The 18,442-nt window shown below is 49.5% G+C and overlaps 1 protein-coding gene across 1 annotated transcript in view; it reads left to right on the forward strand.

Annotated features, from left to right (window-relative positions):
* Nucleotides 1-8,445, forward strand: part of Slc37a1 (solute carrier family 37 member 1) — a 39,931-nt gene extending 31,486 nt beyond the window's left edge. Inside the window, exons 16-19 of the mRNA XM_035451805.1 lie at nucleotides 114-192; nucleotides 5,277-5,374; nucleotides 7,016-7,080; nucleotides 7,524-8,445. Coding sequence (XP_035307696.1) covers nucleotides 114-192; nucleotides 5,277-5,374; nucleotides 7,016-7,080; nucleotides 7,524-7,539 — 258 coding nt within the window. The 3' untranslated portion in view covers nucleotides 7,540-8,445. The remainder of the gene's footprint in view (nucleotides 1-113; nucleotides 193-5,276; nucleotides 5,375-7,015; nucleotides 7,081-7,523) is intronic.
* Nucleotides 8,446-18,442: the final 9,997 nt, after the last annotated feature.

The raw sequence follows: 18,442 nt of genomic DNA on the forward strand, positions 1-18,442 counted from the left end.
GTGTAGAATTTCTAAGGAGAGTGTTCTGTGTAATGGTCGTGTGTGTCAGGGGCGGATTTATTTCTCACTCCTTATCTGCCTGTGTTCCACACCCTTCTTCTCCACTCCCCTAGGGGACTCACAAAAGTCTGAAAGGGAACTCTCACGCCCTGTCCACCGTGACTGCCATCATCGACGGCACTGGATCTGTAGGTACGCAGAGAGCGCCCCTCCCCCCTCCCCAGGAGCTTCGTGGGGCGAAGGAGGGAAGCTATTATTCCTAATGGGTATCCAAGGCTCTGATGCCAGTGTCAGGACTGGCTGCTCCTAGATGCTCAGGCAGTCAGCTGTGGGTGGCTGGATCTGTTTCCTCAGTGGGAGTGAATGTACCCCGAGGCTCTCGTTTGACCCAGGAGTTGGCAAACTTGAGGCTCTCACTCACCTTTCGTTACTGTCCCTCCAGGAAAGACAGGATCTTATTTCAGTTTAAGTTACGGGAAAACAGATCAATCCAGAAGTACACACGATCCTGTCACCCACCTTGCTGAGGTCTCTGAAGAGATTCCTTAGCACGCTCGGGAGTGATGAAAGGTGGCAATGTAAATGTCTCATCCCTGTGTTAGTCAGTTTTGTGTGACTGTAACAAAATACCACAGAGGACCAACTTCAGTAGAGGGAAGGATTGTTTTGGCTCACAGTTTAGAAGATTTTATCCTGTGGCCGGATATTGGTTGGCCCTCTGTTTTGTGCCTGTGGGAAGCAAAGCATCATGATGGGAACATCATTCTACTCCCCTCATGGCAGAGAGAGAGGAAGGGGACACCCAGTGATGTAACTTCTTCCCACTAGGCCCTCTGTCCTGAGTGTCCCACCAATTCTCAGCATTACCAGAGGTTGGTGACCAAGCCTTTAGCGCAGAGCCCTGTGGGGCATTCCAGGCCCAAACTGGTCCTCCTTGGGGCACAGACAGCTAGGATCTGGTAAAACACCAAGCCTGGAGATGGCTCCTTGGACCTTGCCCTCACCAAATACAACCTGAGCCTATGGAGGGCTGAGACACCTTTTGCTGCTCTTCTGTAGATGGGAGTTTAGGCTCCCACCTGGGTGGCATCGTCAGTGAGTTGCGCAGATGCTGGCCCAAGGCAGCTATAGAACCTCATCTCTGTTCTGTCCCCCCCCCCCGCTTCTGGGGCTTCTTCCTGTGAGAGACTGGTTTGTCCTGCCAGGCATGGGGAAGGTCACTATTGTCAATAAAGCCGGGCTTCAGCTTAGCTGGTCACCAAGGTCAGGCGCGGCTAGTCCTCAGCATTGGTTCCTTCATTTTGTTGAATATGGAGGTGATATGTGTGTGTATTGGTTGGCATTTGTGGTCACTGGTCTGACGATGCCTGTCAGGGGCCCTCGTGGCCCCTGGGGTGTGTCTGGGACATGGGGGTGAGGGGTGGGGGTCACTGGGTTGCCATGTCTGGATGGGTCTCAGAAGCAGTACAACCCTTCCTGTGAGGAGTGGGTCACCAGCCTCCCTGTTCACCCAGCCCAAGAGAGATGTCACACAACTTTAGACTTGCTGCCCCCCCAACACACACACATACCCTCCCTACTGTGTCCTACAGAAGTCTGCTGTTCCCAGGACTCCATGCTTAAAGCTAACATGGAGTCCTGCCAGCAGCATGGGCACTACAGTAAAGAGAGAACAGAAGAGAAAGAAAAATCAGGAAGGAGGTGGGGGTGGGGGGGAAACTCTTCTCTCTTGACATTCGCCTCAAACATGAGGCTAAAAGGAGAGAGGCTGCCTCAGGGGAGAGGTGGACCTCACCACAATGCTGGGCTGCGGAGGAGGAAACCACCATGTTCTAAACAGAAGGGCAGCAGGCCAGGGAGCCTTCTCTGCCCTCAGCTGCCCCTCTTCAAAGCCCGTCCCCACCTGGGTTTCTGCAGCATTGCCATTGGAACCTGGTGGGCTGGACTCCTGGACCCCAGCCCCCATGCTTCCCTAATTGCTCAAGTGCACAGGGACTCAGTAGCCAGTCACCATGGAAACAGCATGAACACGGGTCCTCCATCAAGTCCCAGCTTTGTGTCTTTCATGCACACTACCCACAAGATGAAGCAAGAGAAGGCTCCAGGGACAACACACCACTTTAGCAGAAGCATCGCACAGGGGAAGTGTTTGCCCCCAGTGCTTGTCAAGTGCTCATGTCTATTAGTACAGGTTTAGGCAAAGGCACAGCTCAACGGATTCCAAACCAGCCAGTACCTTCTCCTAAGTCGGGGATGCCTTATATAGCTCATGTGTTTTCAGTGTCCAGACTGACATGTCAGTGGGACTCAAGGCTGTCCTTCTTACATGTGTGTGCAGAACAGTTAAATACAGCCATGGGTGTTTTCAGGGTTTAATTTTACCAAAGTAATACATAATGTAGCCACAGGGGCTTCATAGACCTAAGAGCTTTTATGATACAATGTGACAGGCCCTGGCTGTGCTTGCCCAGGCCCTCCTCTTAGAATAGGTCCCTCCCACCAGCTGTTGCTGCTAGCCTCACCTCATAATGAATTTCCTGGGCTCCTCCGTCTAGACAGCATCTCAAGTCCCCTACCTGAGGAAACTAGATGTGGCTCTTCCCAGACTCTGCCCTATACCTCTCCATCCCACTGGCTCTGCCAGGAAGTCAGCCTTGCGGGTCCTCAGACCTGACATCCTCCTCTATGACTTAACTGTCCCTATTTACTTTTTGTTTCTGTCCTGGTTGCCCCTGCCCTTGACACCACCACCACCTCCTAAGTCCCTTTCTTGCTGCCCTCCATCTGGCAACCTGGTGTCAGGCCACACAACTGCCTACCAAGCTACATAGACTGCTTCCTCTCTAACCGCCACACTGCCTTCTCCTCACTCTGGTATCTGAACCCTATTTGCTAGATTCCCGGTCACTGCTTCTCTGTGGGTGGCACTGTCATCTAGGAGCTTCTTAAGATTCCTGGAGCTTGGCAAGGCTGTGGTATTGGGAGTCCATCTTCACTTAACATCTTCCAGAACCCCAGTGTCTCTCAGTTTCCATCTCTGGCAGTAGACATCGGCTGTCACTCTCATCCGCTCTCCACACTGACCTGGCTATCCTCCTCTGGGTCTTTGGGTCTCCGTCTTACTCTCCTTGCTGCCCCTTGGCAGGCTTCCATGTGGAAGCAGGCCGTGCATCTTAGGGGGTGGGTGCTGCTGTTCCTTTGCTAAGTTTGGCTGCCATTTTCCATCTTGCTTTCTGGAAAACATTAGTCAAAAGTCAGGTTTCCAGATCGTTTCTTTCTGTTTGTCCTGCCTGCCTCTCCTATTCTCTCTCACAGACGTACGTCCTTGACTTTATCTTTCAACCTTTGTCTTCTTATTTTAGCTGTCATGTTTTCAACACTCATTAATTTTTTTAAGTGCCATTTTGGTGTCCCAGACACTGTGTTGGGTGAGAATTAATTGCTGATAGCTTATCTTCAGCTACAAAAATGAGGATTTCTCAAGATCCCAGTTGGCTTTCCATGTGCACGAGGATGGTATTCTCCACACCTGGGGAATCTTCTTTTGGTTTAAACTACCCCTGGGTTTCCCGCCTCACAGTTTGTATGTGGTCACAGCTGGGTCTTTCTCAGCTATGGGTCCTCTAAGCTGCCCCTTTGTATTTAAGAACAAGCCATTAAACTAGTGTGATCATGGAGTCCTTTCTCTTGGAGAGTACCCCCTGGTCTTCACAGATCAGCCTAGAATCTGCAGGAACCTTCCTGTCCACAGGGTACTCAGTGCTGGTGCTCTTGCCATTGCTGAGCAGGGATGGCTGCTTGGGGGCTGGTCTTTTCCCTGGGTCCCTATTCTCCGTTAGGTGCCTTCCCCATACCCTTCATAATGTCTGCTGTCCCCAGAGGTTCAGCTACTGCTCTTTAGTGGGGTATCACCGAGTCACTGATGAGAGGGGACCTGGACTCTGAGGTAGTGGAGGGAACAAATGATGGCCCTTTGCCTGCTGCAGCCCCTCCCCCTATGTCATGTGCTTGGCCAGCCTAGCTATGGGGAGACATCCCCTGGTTGTGCCCACTGTTGTCTTGAAAACAAACATACAAAATAGCATGTTTTTCTCTCCTCCGCCCTCTACTTTGTGGATTTACGCTTTTTGAAATTCAGCTGCGGTGCACTCTGTGGTCTTCGGGGGTGTGCAGAGTAAACTCACATGAGTAGCTGATGCTTGCCTGCCACCATGCTGAGACATGGAAAAAGTTTATCAAAGCAGATCAAAGAGTAATGTGTGTGCCGTGCATACCCTCGGAACAGTCAGTGTGGATGAAGTACTACATTGCAGTCAGTAACCTGGAGGCGATCCCCCAAGCATGCAGCGGCTAGACCAGCCATCTCCTTGTCAGAGCCCCTCCCCCAGCCCATCCCCACCCCTGCAAGGGAAATACTCCAGGCAGATGTCTTTGGTTTGTATAGCTTTCAAAGTTTATTTGACATAATTTTAGACTTGCAAAAAAAAAAAAAAAAAACTCTCACAAATATAATGCAAAAACAGTTCACAGGTATCTTGAGTTTTCTTTATTCCACAGCTCATTCACACACTCATGCACACGCATTCACATGCCTGCTTGTACACACACATGCACACGTGTGCACATATGCACACATGGTATACTTATGCACAATACATATGTGTGTATATATATACACAGTTGTGCATACATACACAGCATTTGTGCAGGTGTGTACATATGCATGCTTATGTTCTCACACAAACTTGTATGCATGAATACACATGCTTGCACACTACTCTCTGTAAATAACTGGCCAGCACCCCCCTCAAATACAGGGAGCTCCCTGGCTGGCGGCGGTCAGAATTGGGCAGTTGACGTGGGCAGGGTCTAAGTCCTGTGTTTCTTATAGATTTATTCAGTGACGTTTGCTGAGCACTGGGGTATCTGAGAGCGTGTGTTGGGTTTGGAATTATTTACCTAAGTCCATTTATTTATTTATTGTTTGTTTTATTGAAACAGGGTCTCGGTAGTTCTAGCACTCACTATATAATCAGGCTGGCCTTGAACTCACAGAAATCCTCCTGCCTCTGCCTCCCAAGTGCTGGGGTTAAAGGCGGGCGCCACCACACCCAGCTCATTTATGATGGCTTGTCAGGCAGGATGGACATCTCAGAGATCAAAGTTTACTTTTAGAATGGGTTCCAGAAGATGTGTATGGCAGTTGCTCCCTGCTCAGCACTGAGCTAGTCTCCCTTGTTGGCCATCCTTAAGCAGTGTCTGTGTGCCTGTTCCAGGAGCCGCCTTGGGCCCTCTGCTGGCAGGATTCATCTCCCCTTCCGGATGGAGTAACGTCTTCTACATGCTGATGTTTGCAGACGCCTGCGCCTTACTGGTGGGTCTCCTCGCTTCTAACCCACGCACCTCCAGTTAGCCACCCTGGAGCTGTGGCACTGACCCTAGTCCGCCTGCTGTGTCAGTCGCTATAGCAAACACCAGACACAGTCAGATTGGGAAGGTTCAGTTTGGCCCACAGCTTTGGATATTTCAGTCCAGGATTGCTTTGAGCCTATGATGAGGCTAACCCCTGAAAAGAAACTACTCACCTCATGGCTAGGAAACACAATAGAGAAAGAGGAAGGGGTTAGGGCCCCACTATCCCTTTTGAGCATACCCAGTGACCTACAGACCTCCCAATGGCCCATAATCCCATACTCGATACATACAACTGCCACAAATTTGAGGCTAGCCCAAGCTGTATAATATGCTACAGGCTCAGCCCAGACTGCAGAATGAGACCCTGTTTTGAAGAAGAGCCAAAAAAGCTGGAGATGTAGCTCAGTTGGTAGAGTGCTTGCCCAGTATACACAAAGCCTCGGGTTCAATCCCTAGCACCATATTAAACTTAGAGTTGTGACATACCCCTGTAACCCCGGCAGTGCACCCCTGTAGCCCCGGCACTGCACCCCTGTAGCCCCAGCACTGCACCCCTGTAACCCCAGCTCATGACACCCAGGGGGCAGACACTGGGAGTGGGCAGCTCCCATTCTGCTGGTCACTGTCACCTGCATAGGCACAGAGCATTGTCGGAAGATGACCTGGGTCCTTCCGACCCCTCACACAGGCTGTCACATTCCCACAGGCAGCACTTGTCTTGCCTCTTCCTTCTTCTGCTTGGCAGTGTGGTTTCCCCGTCACAGGCCTCTTCTGCTCGCACTCGCCACGCATTGTGCTGGGTGGGAGTGGCGGTGCTGGCAGGCTGATAGCTCAGCCCTGGGTAGTTAGAGCTAGAGCTGGAGTTAGTCCCAAGTTGCTGCAAAATCTTACTGCCGCCAGCTCTGGTTCTGGCATTTCCTTTCCTCGTTCCCACCGCTTTTCAGTGAGTGGACAGTGATTGTTCTTGGGCCAAGCCAAGTTCTGGGACAGTGTATTGTCCAGAAGAGACGTTCCCATTCTCCTTAGCTTATGCTTGTGGGCCTCCAGCTTTTTTGTTTGTTTGTTTGTTTTTGTTTTTTTGAGACAGGATTTCTCTGTGTAGCTTTGGAGCCTATCCTGGCACTCGCTCTGAAGACCAGGCTGGCCTCGAACTCACAGAGATCCACCTGCCTCTGCCTCCCAAGTGCTGGGATTAAAGGTGTGAGCCATCACCACCGAGCGTGGGCCTCCATCTTGAATGTGGGGCATCTAAGAGCCAAGGCCAAGGCCTGGTATGCAGCAGATGGGGAGCCGTTGTCTCTCAGCACCTGCACTGCCTGCTCCCCCACCCCCAAATCCCTCTGGATTAAGGGTGCCTGCTGCCTTTTAAGTACCTGCCACCAGAAGCTGAGACTCCTCTCAGGGTCCCCTTGCATTGCTGCCCCAGAACCTGACTGAGGTCTGCTGGCATGGTCTCTGATGACAGTGTCTCCATGGGGCATAAGCCTATGGGTGCTTCAGAGGGGGAGCCACGCATGTCCAGTAAGCCTCAACAAGCCACACCTGCCCTCTGCTTCTGTCCTCACACCGTGACAGTGTCTCTTCTCTGTTTTGGACGCAGTTCCTGATCCGCCTCATACACAAGGAACTCAGCTGTCCAGGGCCGACTGCAGGGATCCAGGCTCCGTAAGTCCGCTGTGGCCTCTCCAGAGTTAGGGCAACTCCAGGCAGCCTGACAGGAAGGGAAAAGCTAACCTCTCATCCTGGTTTGGGCACACCACAGTCCCTCTCATTTCTTGTCTACTAAGTGCCTCTGTGTGGGTGTGATTCCGAGAATCTCTCCTCACACTCCCAGCAAGGGGAATGTGAGGAAATCGCCTTCTTGGTGGAGTTTGTTGAGCTGTGGCTTCCCAGGCAAGAGTCTCTCCAACAGCTGTCCTCCCCTTCCTCCCTGCTCCCTGCCACCGAGAAGCCATGGGAAGGACACGTAGTTCACCCACCAGCCAGCTCCTGAAGCAAGACATCCCAGGGAGGAAGGCACAGGGCTGGCCGTGGGTGGGGTCTGTGTGTTTTAAGTGTGTTTGATATTTGCTGATATTGCCCTCTGTCACCTCATCCTTTGCTTTTAGGCTGAAGGAACACTGACCGTGACTCCTGGAGCACCTGGACACATCTTAACACACACCGTCTTCGGAAAAGCAGAAATGAAGGGTCTGTCTTAAAAAGGAAGCCACCTCGCCTTTGCATATGCATCTGGGAGCCACTCTCAAGCCACCCTGAGACTTGCTGGACAGACAGACATGGAGCTCAGAATGACAATGGGGAGTCTGCCTGGCTGTGTCCCACTGCCTTAATGGGCCAAGGCCCAATGGCCCAGCCAGTCCCAGCCTGGCAGGTGTATGATGCCCACTAGCCACTAAACTTGAGCCTGTACAGCTACAGGCAGGACTGGCCTGCACAGCACCTAGGCAGCCCACCCCTCTCAGGTATCTAGTGTAGAATGTTATATAGCTCGTGAGCCTGGGCCATCCTGCTCTCCTGTTTCCTGAAAGTGCAGGGTGAAAGGACAGAACATGTCACAAATGTCCCAGCAACTAGCCAACAGCCTCTGAATAGCATGAGAAAGCCCGGTCACAGACAGAAACCAAGATGGAGTCCACACCCAGCAGTCACGAAGACCCATGCTCAGAACCAAGCAGGAAACTGTGCATGTCAAGATGTGAATGACTGTGAAGCAATAAGTCCCAACAAGACAGTGGCACTAGGAAGGCCAGTCCCAAAGCATGTGCTGAGTCCCCTACAGGACTGAGAGAGCACAGAAGCTGGGTGCCAGGAGCAATGGGTCCCACCCAGCCATTCCTCTTACCCGAGACACCTAGGCTGTTTCTAGTCCCACAGGGATTATTTATTTTAAATGTATAATGTGTTATATAGATTTTAAGAGATATAAATGGGATTTTGTTATTTATTAAGACAAACTATGATTGTTCTGTGGCCATTTGTTGTCTTGGTTGTATATATCTGCTCTTTGAAATAAATGAGCTTTTATTAAAAAAAAAAAAAAAAGCCCAAGTACAACATATGATTATTTCCACCCAAGTCTTCATTTGGATAAGAAAAGACTCCAGACAGACAACATCGCTTTGGTTTTCTTAGGAGTGGAGATGATCAGTTGTTTTACATGTTTCTGGCATGGAATACCTGACAAAGGATACTTAAAGGAAAGAAAAGTTACTTTTGGCTCACGTGGCAGGGAAGGCATGCTGGCCGGAGCTTGAGGCAGCTGGGCACATTGCATTGGCAGTCGGGAAGCAGAGAGAGGTGGTGACTGGTGACCAGCTGGCCTCTCCTTTATATACAGTCTGAGACCCCAGACCATAGAATGGCTTTGTCCCAGGAAGTGGGTCTTCCTGCTTCAGTAAACCCAAACTAGAACATTCATCAGATACATGCCTGGAAACGCGTGTCTTTGGTGATTCTAGAGTCTGTCAAGTTGAAAATATTAATCATGTTAATCATTACAAAGCCATTTTTGCTGACTTTTGCAACAGAAAGGGTGCTCTCTATCAGAGTGTACCCCAGCTCCACACAGAAGGCTGCCAGGGTCCCAGTAAACCAGCTCTGAATATTTGGTAAGTTGTGGAATGTAATGAATATCCCAACACTTGTCCTTGACAGTGAAATGGCACTTGGTGAGTGAGAGAGACACACACATGGACACTGGCAGGGGCACTTGGGCCTTCAGTCCTCAGGACCTGCATGGCCCAAGTTCATGATGCATGAACTCTGAGAAGAGGTGGGGTGCTATGCTTTGAGGTAGTTCTGCCGAGGTGCCCACGGCAACAGGCCATGACTCATGGGGTCGAGTGGAGCACCCCCAAGCTCTGCAGACCAACAGCTGGTGCAAGGCCTGTCCCTGAGCTCCTCTGGAATGGAAGCCCACTGCCATCACTGGGCTTCCATCTTTAGTTGTCATCATTGTTCGGGTTTTTGGTATCATTTTATTTTTAATGTTATTCTCTTATTCTCTATAGACATTGACTTGATTGTCACTCTCTTACACACAGAAGTGACCAGCCCTCCTAGTGATACAGAAGATATGGGGGTCCCCTTTGGGGTTTAGTCTCATTAAGAAAAAGAAAAGAATTTAAGAATGGACTCAAATGTTAGCTCGAGAGTACTGCTTTTAGAGTTTAAAAGAAAAGCCCCAAGGCAAACAAGCTGTAGAGCCTCAGCCCCTGCCCAGAGGAGAAGAGAAGGGAAAAGCCATGCTTTAACCTAACATAGAGGGCAAACACATGGCAGACAACAGCCACATGGTGGGAGAGAAGCCTTAGAGAAAGACCAAGGAAGTCCCAAATGTTAGGGGAAGAGAAAGCCCAAAGTGTTAGGAAAGCACTCTAAGAGATAGGAAAAAAGGAAAAGGCAAAACAGGCAGACTGACACACACACACACACACACAGATTCTCTCTGTGCCCACCGCCTCTCTTCATGAGGAGGTCTCCAGCATTGGCTTGCAGGTCTTGTGCATACTGTCACAATTGCTGTGAATTCATATGTACAACTGCCCTGTTGTGAGATTTTTTTTTTCCAACACAGGATTTCTTTGTGTAGCCCTGGCTATCCAGAAACTCTCTCTGTAGACCAGGCTAGCCTCTAACTCAGAGATCCACCTGCCTCAGCCTCCTGAGTGCTGAGATTAAAGACATGTGCCATCACCACCCAGCTGAGATTTTTTTTTTAAATATAAACAAATTCTTTTAAAACCCACTGTTCTCTGCCTACAGAAGGGTCCTCTGAGGCTTCACCCATCACGTCTCCTGGTATGGGGCAGTGGCAGTCCCAGCCCATGGCCACCAGGCACTTAGTGAGGGAAACCTCAAGGGATGATGGTTCCACTCCCAGCTCAATGTACCAAAATCTTCCATGGCCCATGGAGAAAAGCTGTCCTATATTCCTTCACCTTCCAGGCTGAGCCTGGAGATGGGTACTTAGAGGCTGTCTGAAAACACACATACACACACACAGTTTAGCAGGAATTCAGTTGATGAATGGAGAAGACTTTGCCATGAGTTTAAAGGGAAAAGTGTATAGTTTCCGTATAAGAACCGGCTTTCTTTTCATCCAGCAGTGGCTGAGATCACTGGAACCTGAAAATAGCAGCTAAGACCCACGCTACAGTCACGTGGAAATGTGCTGGCCTATGGCTCCCACTCAAGTCTGCAAACAGTCCCTGCATGGCAGGACTGCAGGCAGACAGACACACAGGGCAGACCAGGGAGCCCAGGCCTGGAAGGAAGAAACATCGACCGAGATCCCTTGGCCCCCAGCCATGAGTCAAAGGTTCTCAGTAGGTTTTCCTCATGTGCACATCAGATTGTCCACAGCAGGGGCCAGAGCCAGCCCTCCAGACACCGGCCTCTAAAATCTACTCAAAATAGGGCTTGGGATGTAGCTTAGTTGGTAGAGTGCTTGCTAAGCATTCATGAGGCCCTAGGTTTGGCCCCCAACACTCATGCCTTTAATCTCAGCATTCTGGAAGTAGATGGAGAATCAGAGAAGTTCAAGGTTATTCTGGGCTACAAAATGAATTCAAGGACAGCCTGGGTTATGTGACAAAACAAAAAGTCTAGTCAACAAAATGTGTCTTTCCAAAAAATGAAAGCCTAGTGTCCTCTGTGTGTATGTGTGTGTGTGTCTGTCTGTCTGTCCGTGTATGTGTCTTTGTCTGTCTGTGTGTTTGTTCATGTATGTCTCTCTCTCTCTCTCTCTCTCTCTCTCTCTCTCTCTCTCTCTGTGTGTGTGTGTGTGTGTGTGTGTGTGTGTGTGTGGTGTGTGTGTGTGTGTGTTTAGGGATTCCACTGATTTGAGCAAGTAAAAGTATTTTCTACCCTTGACCACATACAATCTCTCTGTGGGGCACCTACCCTCCAGCCCTGGGTAACAATCAAATAGTCAGTTGTCCTGGGACCCCCAAAGGACACATATGTGTTCTTCTGAGGTAGACAGTAGTAGGCTTCCTGCAGCCACTCTGCTCCCAGACCCCTCCTAGCTGACTGGCATTCTGAGAGAAAAAAGCATATAGTTGCTTTTCTTCTCACTCTGACAAAAGCCATGTAAATACAGAAAGACTTAATTTGGCTCTCAGTTCAAGGATACAAGCCCATGGCAGTGATGAAGGCAGGGAGGCAGGATCCTGAGGATGCTCACATTGTCTACAGTTAGGAAACACTGGGGAATGAAGCTAGGGTTCCAGCCTGTGGCATGGTGGCCCCTGAAGTAGGGTGAGCATTCCCTCTGCAGTTAAACATTTTGGAAACCCCCTAGAGATACACACAGAGGTATATTTCTGTGGCAACTCAAAATCCAGTCAAGTTGAGGGTCCAAATTAAATACCTAATCTGAGGCAAGTGACAAGACTCCTTACAAGTATGAGCAGGGCTCATTACATCCATGCCTGTCTCCTGCCATGGTGACTGTTGACACTGGAGAAGGTGACTGCTCATTAAGCTATCCCAGAACACAGGATATGAAGCAGAACCGCTGGGACCTTCATGTCAGGAGAGCCACAAAGAAAGGCAGCTTATCTAGTCCCACTGCCAATCTGTGGGAGACTGTGAGAGTACCTTCTTACTGCAACATCATGATGGAAGGGGTGAGAGATCTCTCTTGAGCCTCTTTTGCTGGGGTCCTAGTCTCACTCAGGAGGGCTCCTGAAAGCCACCCCCAATGTATGCCTGACAGGAACCTCCAGCTGTATACATGACAGGCACCCCCAACTGCATCATTAACCTGGGCTAGTACACACAGCTATGACCCCAGTCACTCCAGGCGGGCAACACGCCCCCTTTATGGGCTGGAGTGTATTGACATGCAGCATGGTTAGCTCTGACTTTATCCTACTTTTCAGACCAACCACAGGACCACCATCAATCTCCTAGTTTGGAGGAGGTCCTCACCACTGTCTCTCAGGCTCAGGGAAAACTGCCCTTGACAGCTTCCCACACACAGGAATCCCTGTGGGTGTCTCAGTTCAGCCCGGCTCTAATGACTGACTCCCTCACAGCACATAACTTTCCCAGCGCATCTCGGTTCAGTCTTGAATATTTTCCAAAAACGTTACCTCCTGAAAAATGTTTGCAAAGAATGCAAATGACTTGAGTGCCTCTTCAAAGTGGGTTCCAGCCATATTTGAAAATACTCTTTTTTTGGAGGGGGGTGGGTTTCGAGATAGGGTTTCTCTGTGTAGCTCTGGCTGCCCCAGAACTCACTCTGTAGACCAGGCTGGCCTCGAACTCACAGAAATCTGCCTACCTCTGCCTCCCTAGTGATGGGGTTAAAGGCGTGTGCCACCATCACCTGGCTTGAAAGAACTCTTAATGAAGAGCTCTCCCTTTTCATTGTGGTGCATTCAGGGCACAGGGCATTTAAATATCTAATGATTCACTCTGTGTGAAGTTCCAGGCCTTTATAGGCCTTATATACATAGACAGGATATAGCGGATTCATAAGGGTGTACCTAAACAAGCATCCCCAGCCACCTTCTTCATGCACTGTTCTGAAATCTATTCACGAGCCCTATGAAGATGGTTGTTCTCTTAGGGCGGTGCTCACATTAGAGCTGTTGTCACAGTGAGGTAAGCTGTGAGGAGATGGCCATGAGGAATCTTTTTTGTTTCTTTTTTGTCTTGAGAAGGGGTCTGTCTGTGTAGCCCTGGCTGTTCTGCATTACAGATGTGGGTCACCCTGCCCAGCCCCCCATGAAGTCTTAACTCAGTCACGCAGAGGGGGTGGTTTAAGCCACTGTTCACTGAGTGAAGCACCATCTGAGTTGAGGTAAGCATTGCTGTTGTGCACCGCCACGACGTTTGAGTCAAATAACCTTTTTCTCTGGTGTAGTTCTAGGTTCCACATGATGCAAATGAAAAAATCTGACATTTATCCCAGCCCTGGAAAGATTGTAAGACAGACTCCGGCAAAGGGAAACGGACAGAAAGAACAGATTTCCGGAATAAATGCAAGCACCTGCCACACAGCAGCCGTCTCCATCTGGAAGAGCAGGAGCACATCCCACATTTAAGCCACCTTCTTTTGTATTAATAGTCTAATGATCACAACTAAAGGCTAAAAAAAAATACAACGTCTACCGTTTAACTTCAGACATGTACAAGCATCACGGGGCAGAGCGCGCATTCGTGTGCTGGGGGAGTGAGGTTCTTCTGGCCATAGCTTTACTCTGAACTGCCACAAACTGCAGAGTTAGAAGAGGTGACTAGCTGGTATGGAACATCAGATCTCCATCCTCAATCAGCTCACACTGCAGCCGACTGTCCGGTGCCAAGACAGGCCCACTTGTTCTTGTTACACACTTTGAGTCAGTGCCATCCTAAGGGCTGCTGTTGAGGGCATGTGTTCAAGTCTATCTCACCGTGAACTAGGACCATAGCCTTTTGATAATCCTGTTGGGTCCTCCATATTTTCTACCCAGGGCCTTTCCCTCACTAAAGTCAACATCACGTGGCCAGACTATGATCCCACTATCAGAGAGCAAAAGGCCACCTCCACCCTTGCCCTGACTCCCCTGGACTGAGATGACCCAGTGTGGCTGCCCCCTTCCTTGGGCAGGGACTGTGCACTTCCCTGAGTCTCAGAGCTTCTCATGTACCATCTTAACCTCCCCCTCAGAGCTGGAATTTTCCACCCCTGAGTCTGCATACGTGCTAGATGCTAACCTCCACCAGGCCAAGCCATGGCTGCATAGCCTGGCTCTCAACACACGTGACATTCCAAACATACTGCTGATAGATGAGGGAGTCAAAGAGGCCTTGGCATGTTTGCCTTCTTCCTTCAGAAAGGCTTTGCATGAAGATCTTACTTTGGTTGCTTTTTTTTTTTTTTTTTTTTTTTTTTCTGGAGACAGGGTTTTTCTGTGTAGCTTTGGAGCCAGTCCTGGAACTCGCTCTGTAGACCAGGCTGGCTTTGAACTCACAGAGATCCGCCTGCTTCTGCCTCCCTACTGCTGGGATTAAAGGTGTGCGCCACCAACACCCTGAAGATCTTACTATGAAGACAGTCATCTCGTTACTTCTTCCCATGAACTTGGGGACATGCCTTTCTTCCTAAGTGCCAGTGATTGATCTGAGAAGAGGCAAACAGTCTGTTACCATCCTGTCTGTTCTTTACTTCTCACCCCCATCTCCGGGGGGGGGGGAGAGGCAGGAGGGGCCTCTCAGTAGGTAATAACACACGCCTCTCATTAGCCTCAGGTTCTATCTGTACCACCCAGCAGCCATGGTGGCTCTCCTCATCTTCCCTGAAAAGCCTACCAATTGAATTGTGATTGCGTCTTGCATCCTGCTGGGTGCCGGGGCAAACACTGGGGTGTATAGAGCCATCGTAGGATTCCCAGACCTCACAGTCCAGCGTGGGGGCAGTGGTGTCTAGACTACTGTACCAGCAGTGAGCCACCTCACCCAGCAGGGCTGCTGAACCATCCCTCGGCAGCTTGCTTGGGTCAAGGCCACTTGGCTCCTTTTCCTACCCAGACTGGGCTTCTCACATGGGGACTTAAAAAAAAGATCCCTGGGCTATTTTACAGACAGCTCTGTCATCTGCATTTCCATTTTGGGACAGGCTGCCAGTCACTGCTTCCCTGACATGCATATGGCTGTACACAGGCTAATTTAGGGATGGCTGGGTAAGTGACGAATACGGAAGAGGAGACAGAAAGAAAGCATCTGCTTTGAGATGCTACGGAAATGGGATCGACCCAGTTAGTGCTCCTCAACCTTATGACTCTCTGTGGAAATCTGTATTGGGGTCACTGGGAGGCTGAGAAAAACAGATGTGTTACTCCTTAGATGAGGGGTCTGGGGACCCGTTCCTGGGAGGTTCCATTCCTCAGCAGAAGCCTCATGCCACCCCAGCCACAAAATCTTGCCATTAGTTGAAGGTTACAACCTTCCCAAACAGCACTATAAGCTGGGGACCAAGTGTTCAGACACTTGAGCCTACAGGAGACGGTTTGCATTCAAGCTGTATCATAAAGTTAGAAGGTAAAAGTTTGTATAAAATATACACACAATGAGTTGTTTGTATTACCCATATCTTCTGGTACCTACCTGGTTGTGTTCTTTATATCCATGCAGTGGTGAGGATGTCCATGAAGAAATGAATATGTCCATGAAAAGGTGAGCACGTCCATGAGGAAGTGAGCATGGCCATGCTGTGGAGCATGGCCATGAAGAGGTGATGACCTTATAGATGCTCTCTTCCTAAGGAGAGGGTTCTCCAACATGGAACTTGCTTGGGTCAAAGGACCCAAGTTTATACAACAATAATTTAAGTTCCTTAGACTCTGCAGAAACCTGGTCCAGGGCCCCTACAAGTCTACAATGAGGTAAGGGACAGAGTAGCATAGCAAAGACACCGTCAAAGTGGCTTTAGTGGCAGAAGTTCCTAAACCAATTGTGTCCCCAAAACAAATGCATAGCCCTATAGTGGCTATGTTTGAAGAGAGAAAGTAACAAAGGTTAAATGTAAGGGCTGGGAGCCTTCAGAAGAAGAGACAGGATACTGCCAGGGGTGTGGCTTAGCTGAGTTGCCTAGCATACATGAAACCCTGAGCTAGACCCTAGCACTGTATGGCACACTCCTCTAATCCTGGCACTCATGAAATGGTGACTGGAGGATCAAAATTCAAGGTCACCTTCAGGCTGCCAGGCAAGTTTAAGGCAACATGAACTACATGAGCCCCTGTCTTGATGTTACTACAGCTATTACCAATAATAGTAGTATTTTTTAAAAAGAAGCAATGGGACAGAGCCCTCTTTCTGTCTCTTACTTGAGAGGCCATGTTCAGAAAGAGCCCACTTGAGGCCAGGAGACTCTCAACAGGAACTGAATAGGCAGCACCTTAACCTACACTCCAGAATCAAGCACAGTGAACAGTAAATGCCTGCCATTTAGTACCTGGGGGTAGTGTTTGTACTCTGACCCTGACATGGTCCTTGTTCCTTGTCCCTGTCTTTAGATCTCCTATTACTTTGCAATGAAAAACACTCTATAGGCAGGTCATTCAGCTCTGACCTTTCAGTATCGGCGTAAACCTCGGCTTTAGAACCTATGATCTGCTGAGCATGCTGGGCAAGGAGCAGATCACTGAAACAACATGAGGTATGGCAGAATATTCCTTTACACTGCGTGAAGACGTGTCACTGTGATGGGTCCAATAAAGAGCTAAATGGGCAATAGCTAGGCGGGACTTCTAGGAACAGAGAGGACTCAGAGTGGAAAAAGGCGGAGTCAACTGCCGGACACAGAGGAAGCAGAGCATGGGGGACTTGGGGGGGAGGTAAAAAAAGCCACGAGCCTTTGACAGAACAGAGATGAATAGAAATGGGTTAGTTTAAGTTATAAGAACTAGTTAGAAACAAGCCTAAGTTAAGGCCGAGCTTTCATAATTAATAATAAGCCTCTGTCTGTGTCATGATTTGGGGCCTGGCAGTCCAAACAAGCCTGCTACAATGAGGGAGCTCCAAGTACCTCCGAGATGGCAGGAGAAACAGGCTCAAAAACAAACAAACAAAACTGGTGAAGGCAAAGCCAGGGCGGCAACAGCAGCCACGTAGAGCCATCACCACTGTGACTGTTGCTGCTCCTGCCACTGCCAACTTCCTAAACACCAGGCCACCACTGCCCTGAGGCCCTAGAGATGTGTGGATGCTCCTGTTACCTCCACTGAAGAAGTCTGGATAACCCTGCTGTGCCAATATCCACACAGTACTTAGGTTCTATGGCGGCAAGCATTTTCACTGGTATTTGCAAGAGAATAGGTTTTGTGCAGGAATGGTGTCATTGAGCCGGAAAAGAAGTCAATCTGCAGGCTTGTTTAGAAGGCAATAGCAGGAGTCTGGCTCAGCCAGTGAGAAGGCAGAAAAGGAAGAAGTGGCCATGGTGTTATTGCTCCATGTCTACACTAAGCTTATCCATGGGCACTCAGAACCAGGTGTGCTCTCAGTGATGGGGGCACAGTTCACACCACTGCTCAGTTGCAGTTCCTGACATTTGAAGATGCATGGCTGACCACTCCCCTAAGAGCCCCCTACACACACACACACACACACACACACACACACACACACACACACACACACACCACCAGATCTCATTCTTTTGGACCCCAGTCCTTTTAAGCCTTCCCATTTGTAGTGGTTCCCCCTGGCTGTAGACTTGATTAGGTTGAGATGTGCCTACCGAGTTAATGAACTACACCTCTGGGTGTGTCTGTGAAAACATTTCCAGTTAGATCTCAGGGACTCTGAGCTAAGGTGGATTCATCTCTTAATGGGTTCATAATACAATACACATTGAAAGGTGGCCTAGGGTAGACTGCAGGGCCTAGCTGCTGGAGAAAGTAGGTCCCTGGGACTTTCTTACCTTGGCTTCTTCCTGTGTTTCCTTTCTGTCGGCCCCGAAGATGCTCTTCCTCCACACTCCCCTGTTGTCATCATTTCCCACCTCCCAACAGGCCCACACACATGGAGGCAAGTGACCACCCACTGGGTTCTTTGGAGCTATGAGCCCAAATGAATCACTTTACCCTTAAGATCTTCCTGTTAGGGCCTTAGTGTTTAGAAAACTAACTGGCAGGACTAGCCATTCAGTGTAAGTTGGGTTTTAAAAATCCCTTTGAAACAGCCTATGTTTCCAGTGGCTTCCGTACCAAAGTGTCACGAACCCAGGATGTTAAACCACACAGCAGCCTTTCACCATTCTGAAGGCCAGACATCCAGCCCAGGGGTGGCAGGGCTGGTCTTTTTGGAAGCTCTAAGGGGAGACTTCATGCCTCTTTCCTGACTCCTGAGGGTTACCTACAGTCTTAAGTGTTCCCTGGACCCATGGTTCCAAGCTGTGCGTCTGATGTATAGGACGATTCCCCCAAACCAAACAGCCACCATCTTCAGCACTCCCGAGACTGTGCACACAAGCTCATCACAGCTGGGCCTGTTTACTGTTTACTTCACTTACACAAGGAGTGGAGGGAGG

Source organism: Cricetulus griseus (assembly GCF_003668045.3).
Source record: "Cricetulus griseus strain 17A/GY chromosome 1 unlocalized genomic scaffold, alternate assembly CriGri-PICRH-1.0 chr1_0, whole genome shotgun sequence".
NCBI lineage: Eukaryota > Metazoa > Chordata > Mammalia > Rodentia > Cricetidae > Cricetulus > Cricetulus griseus.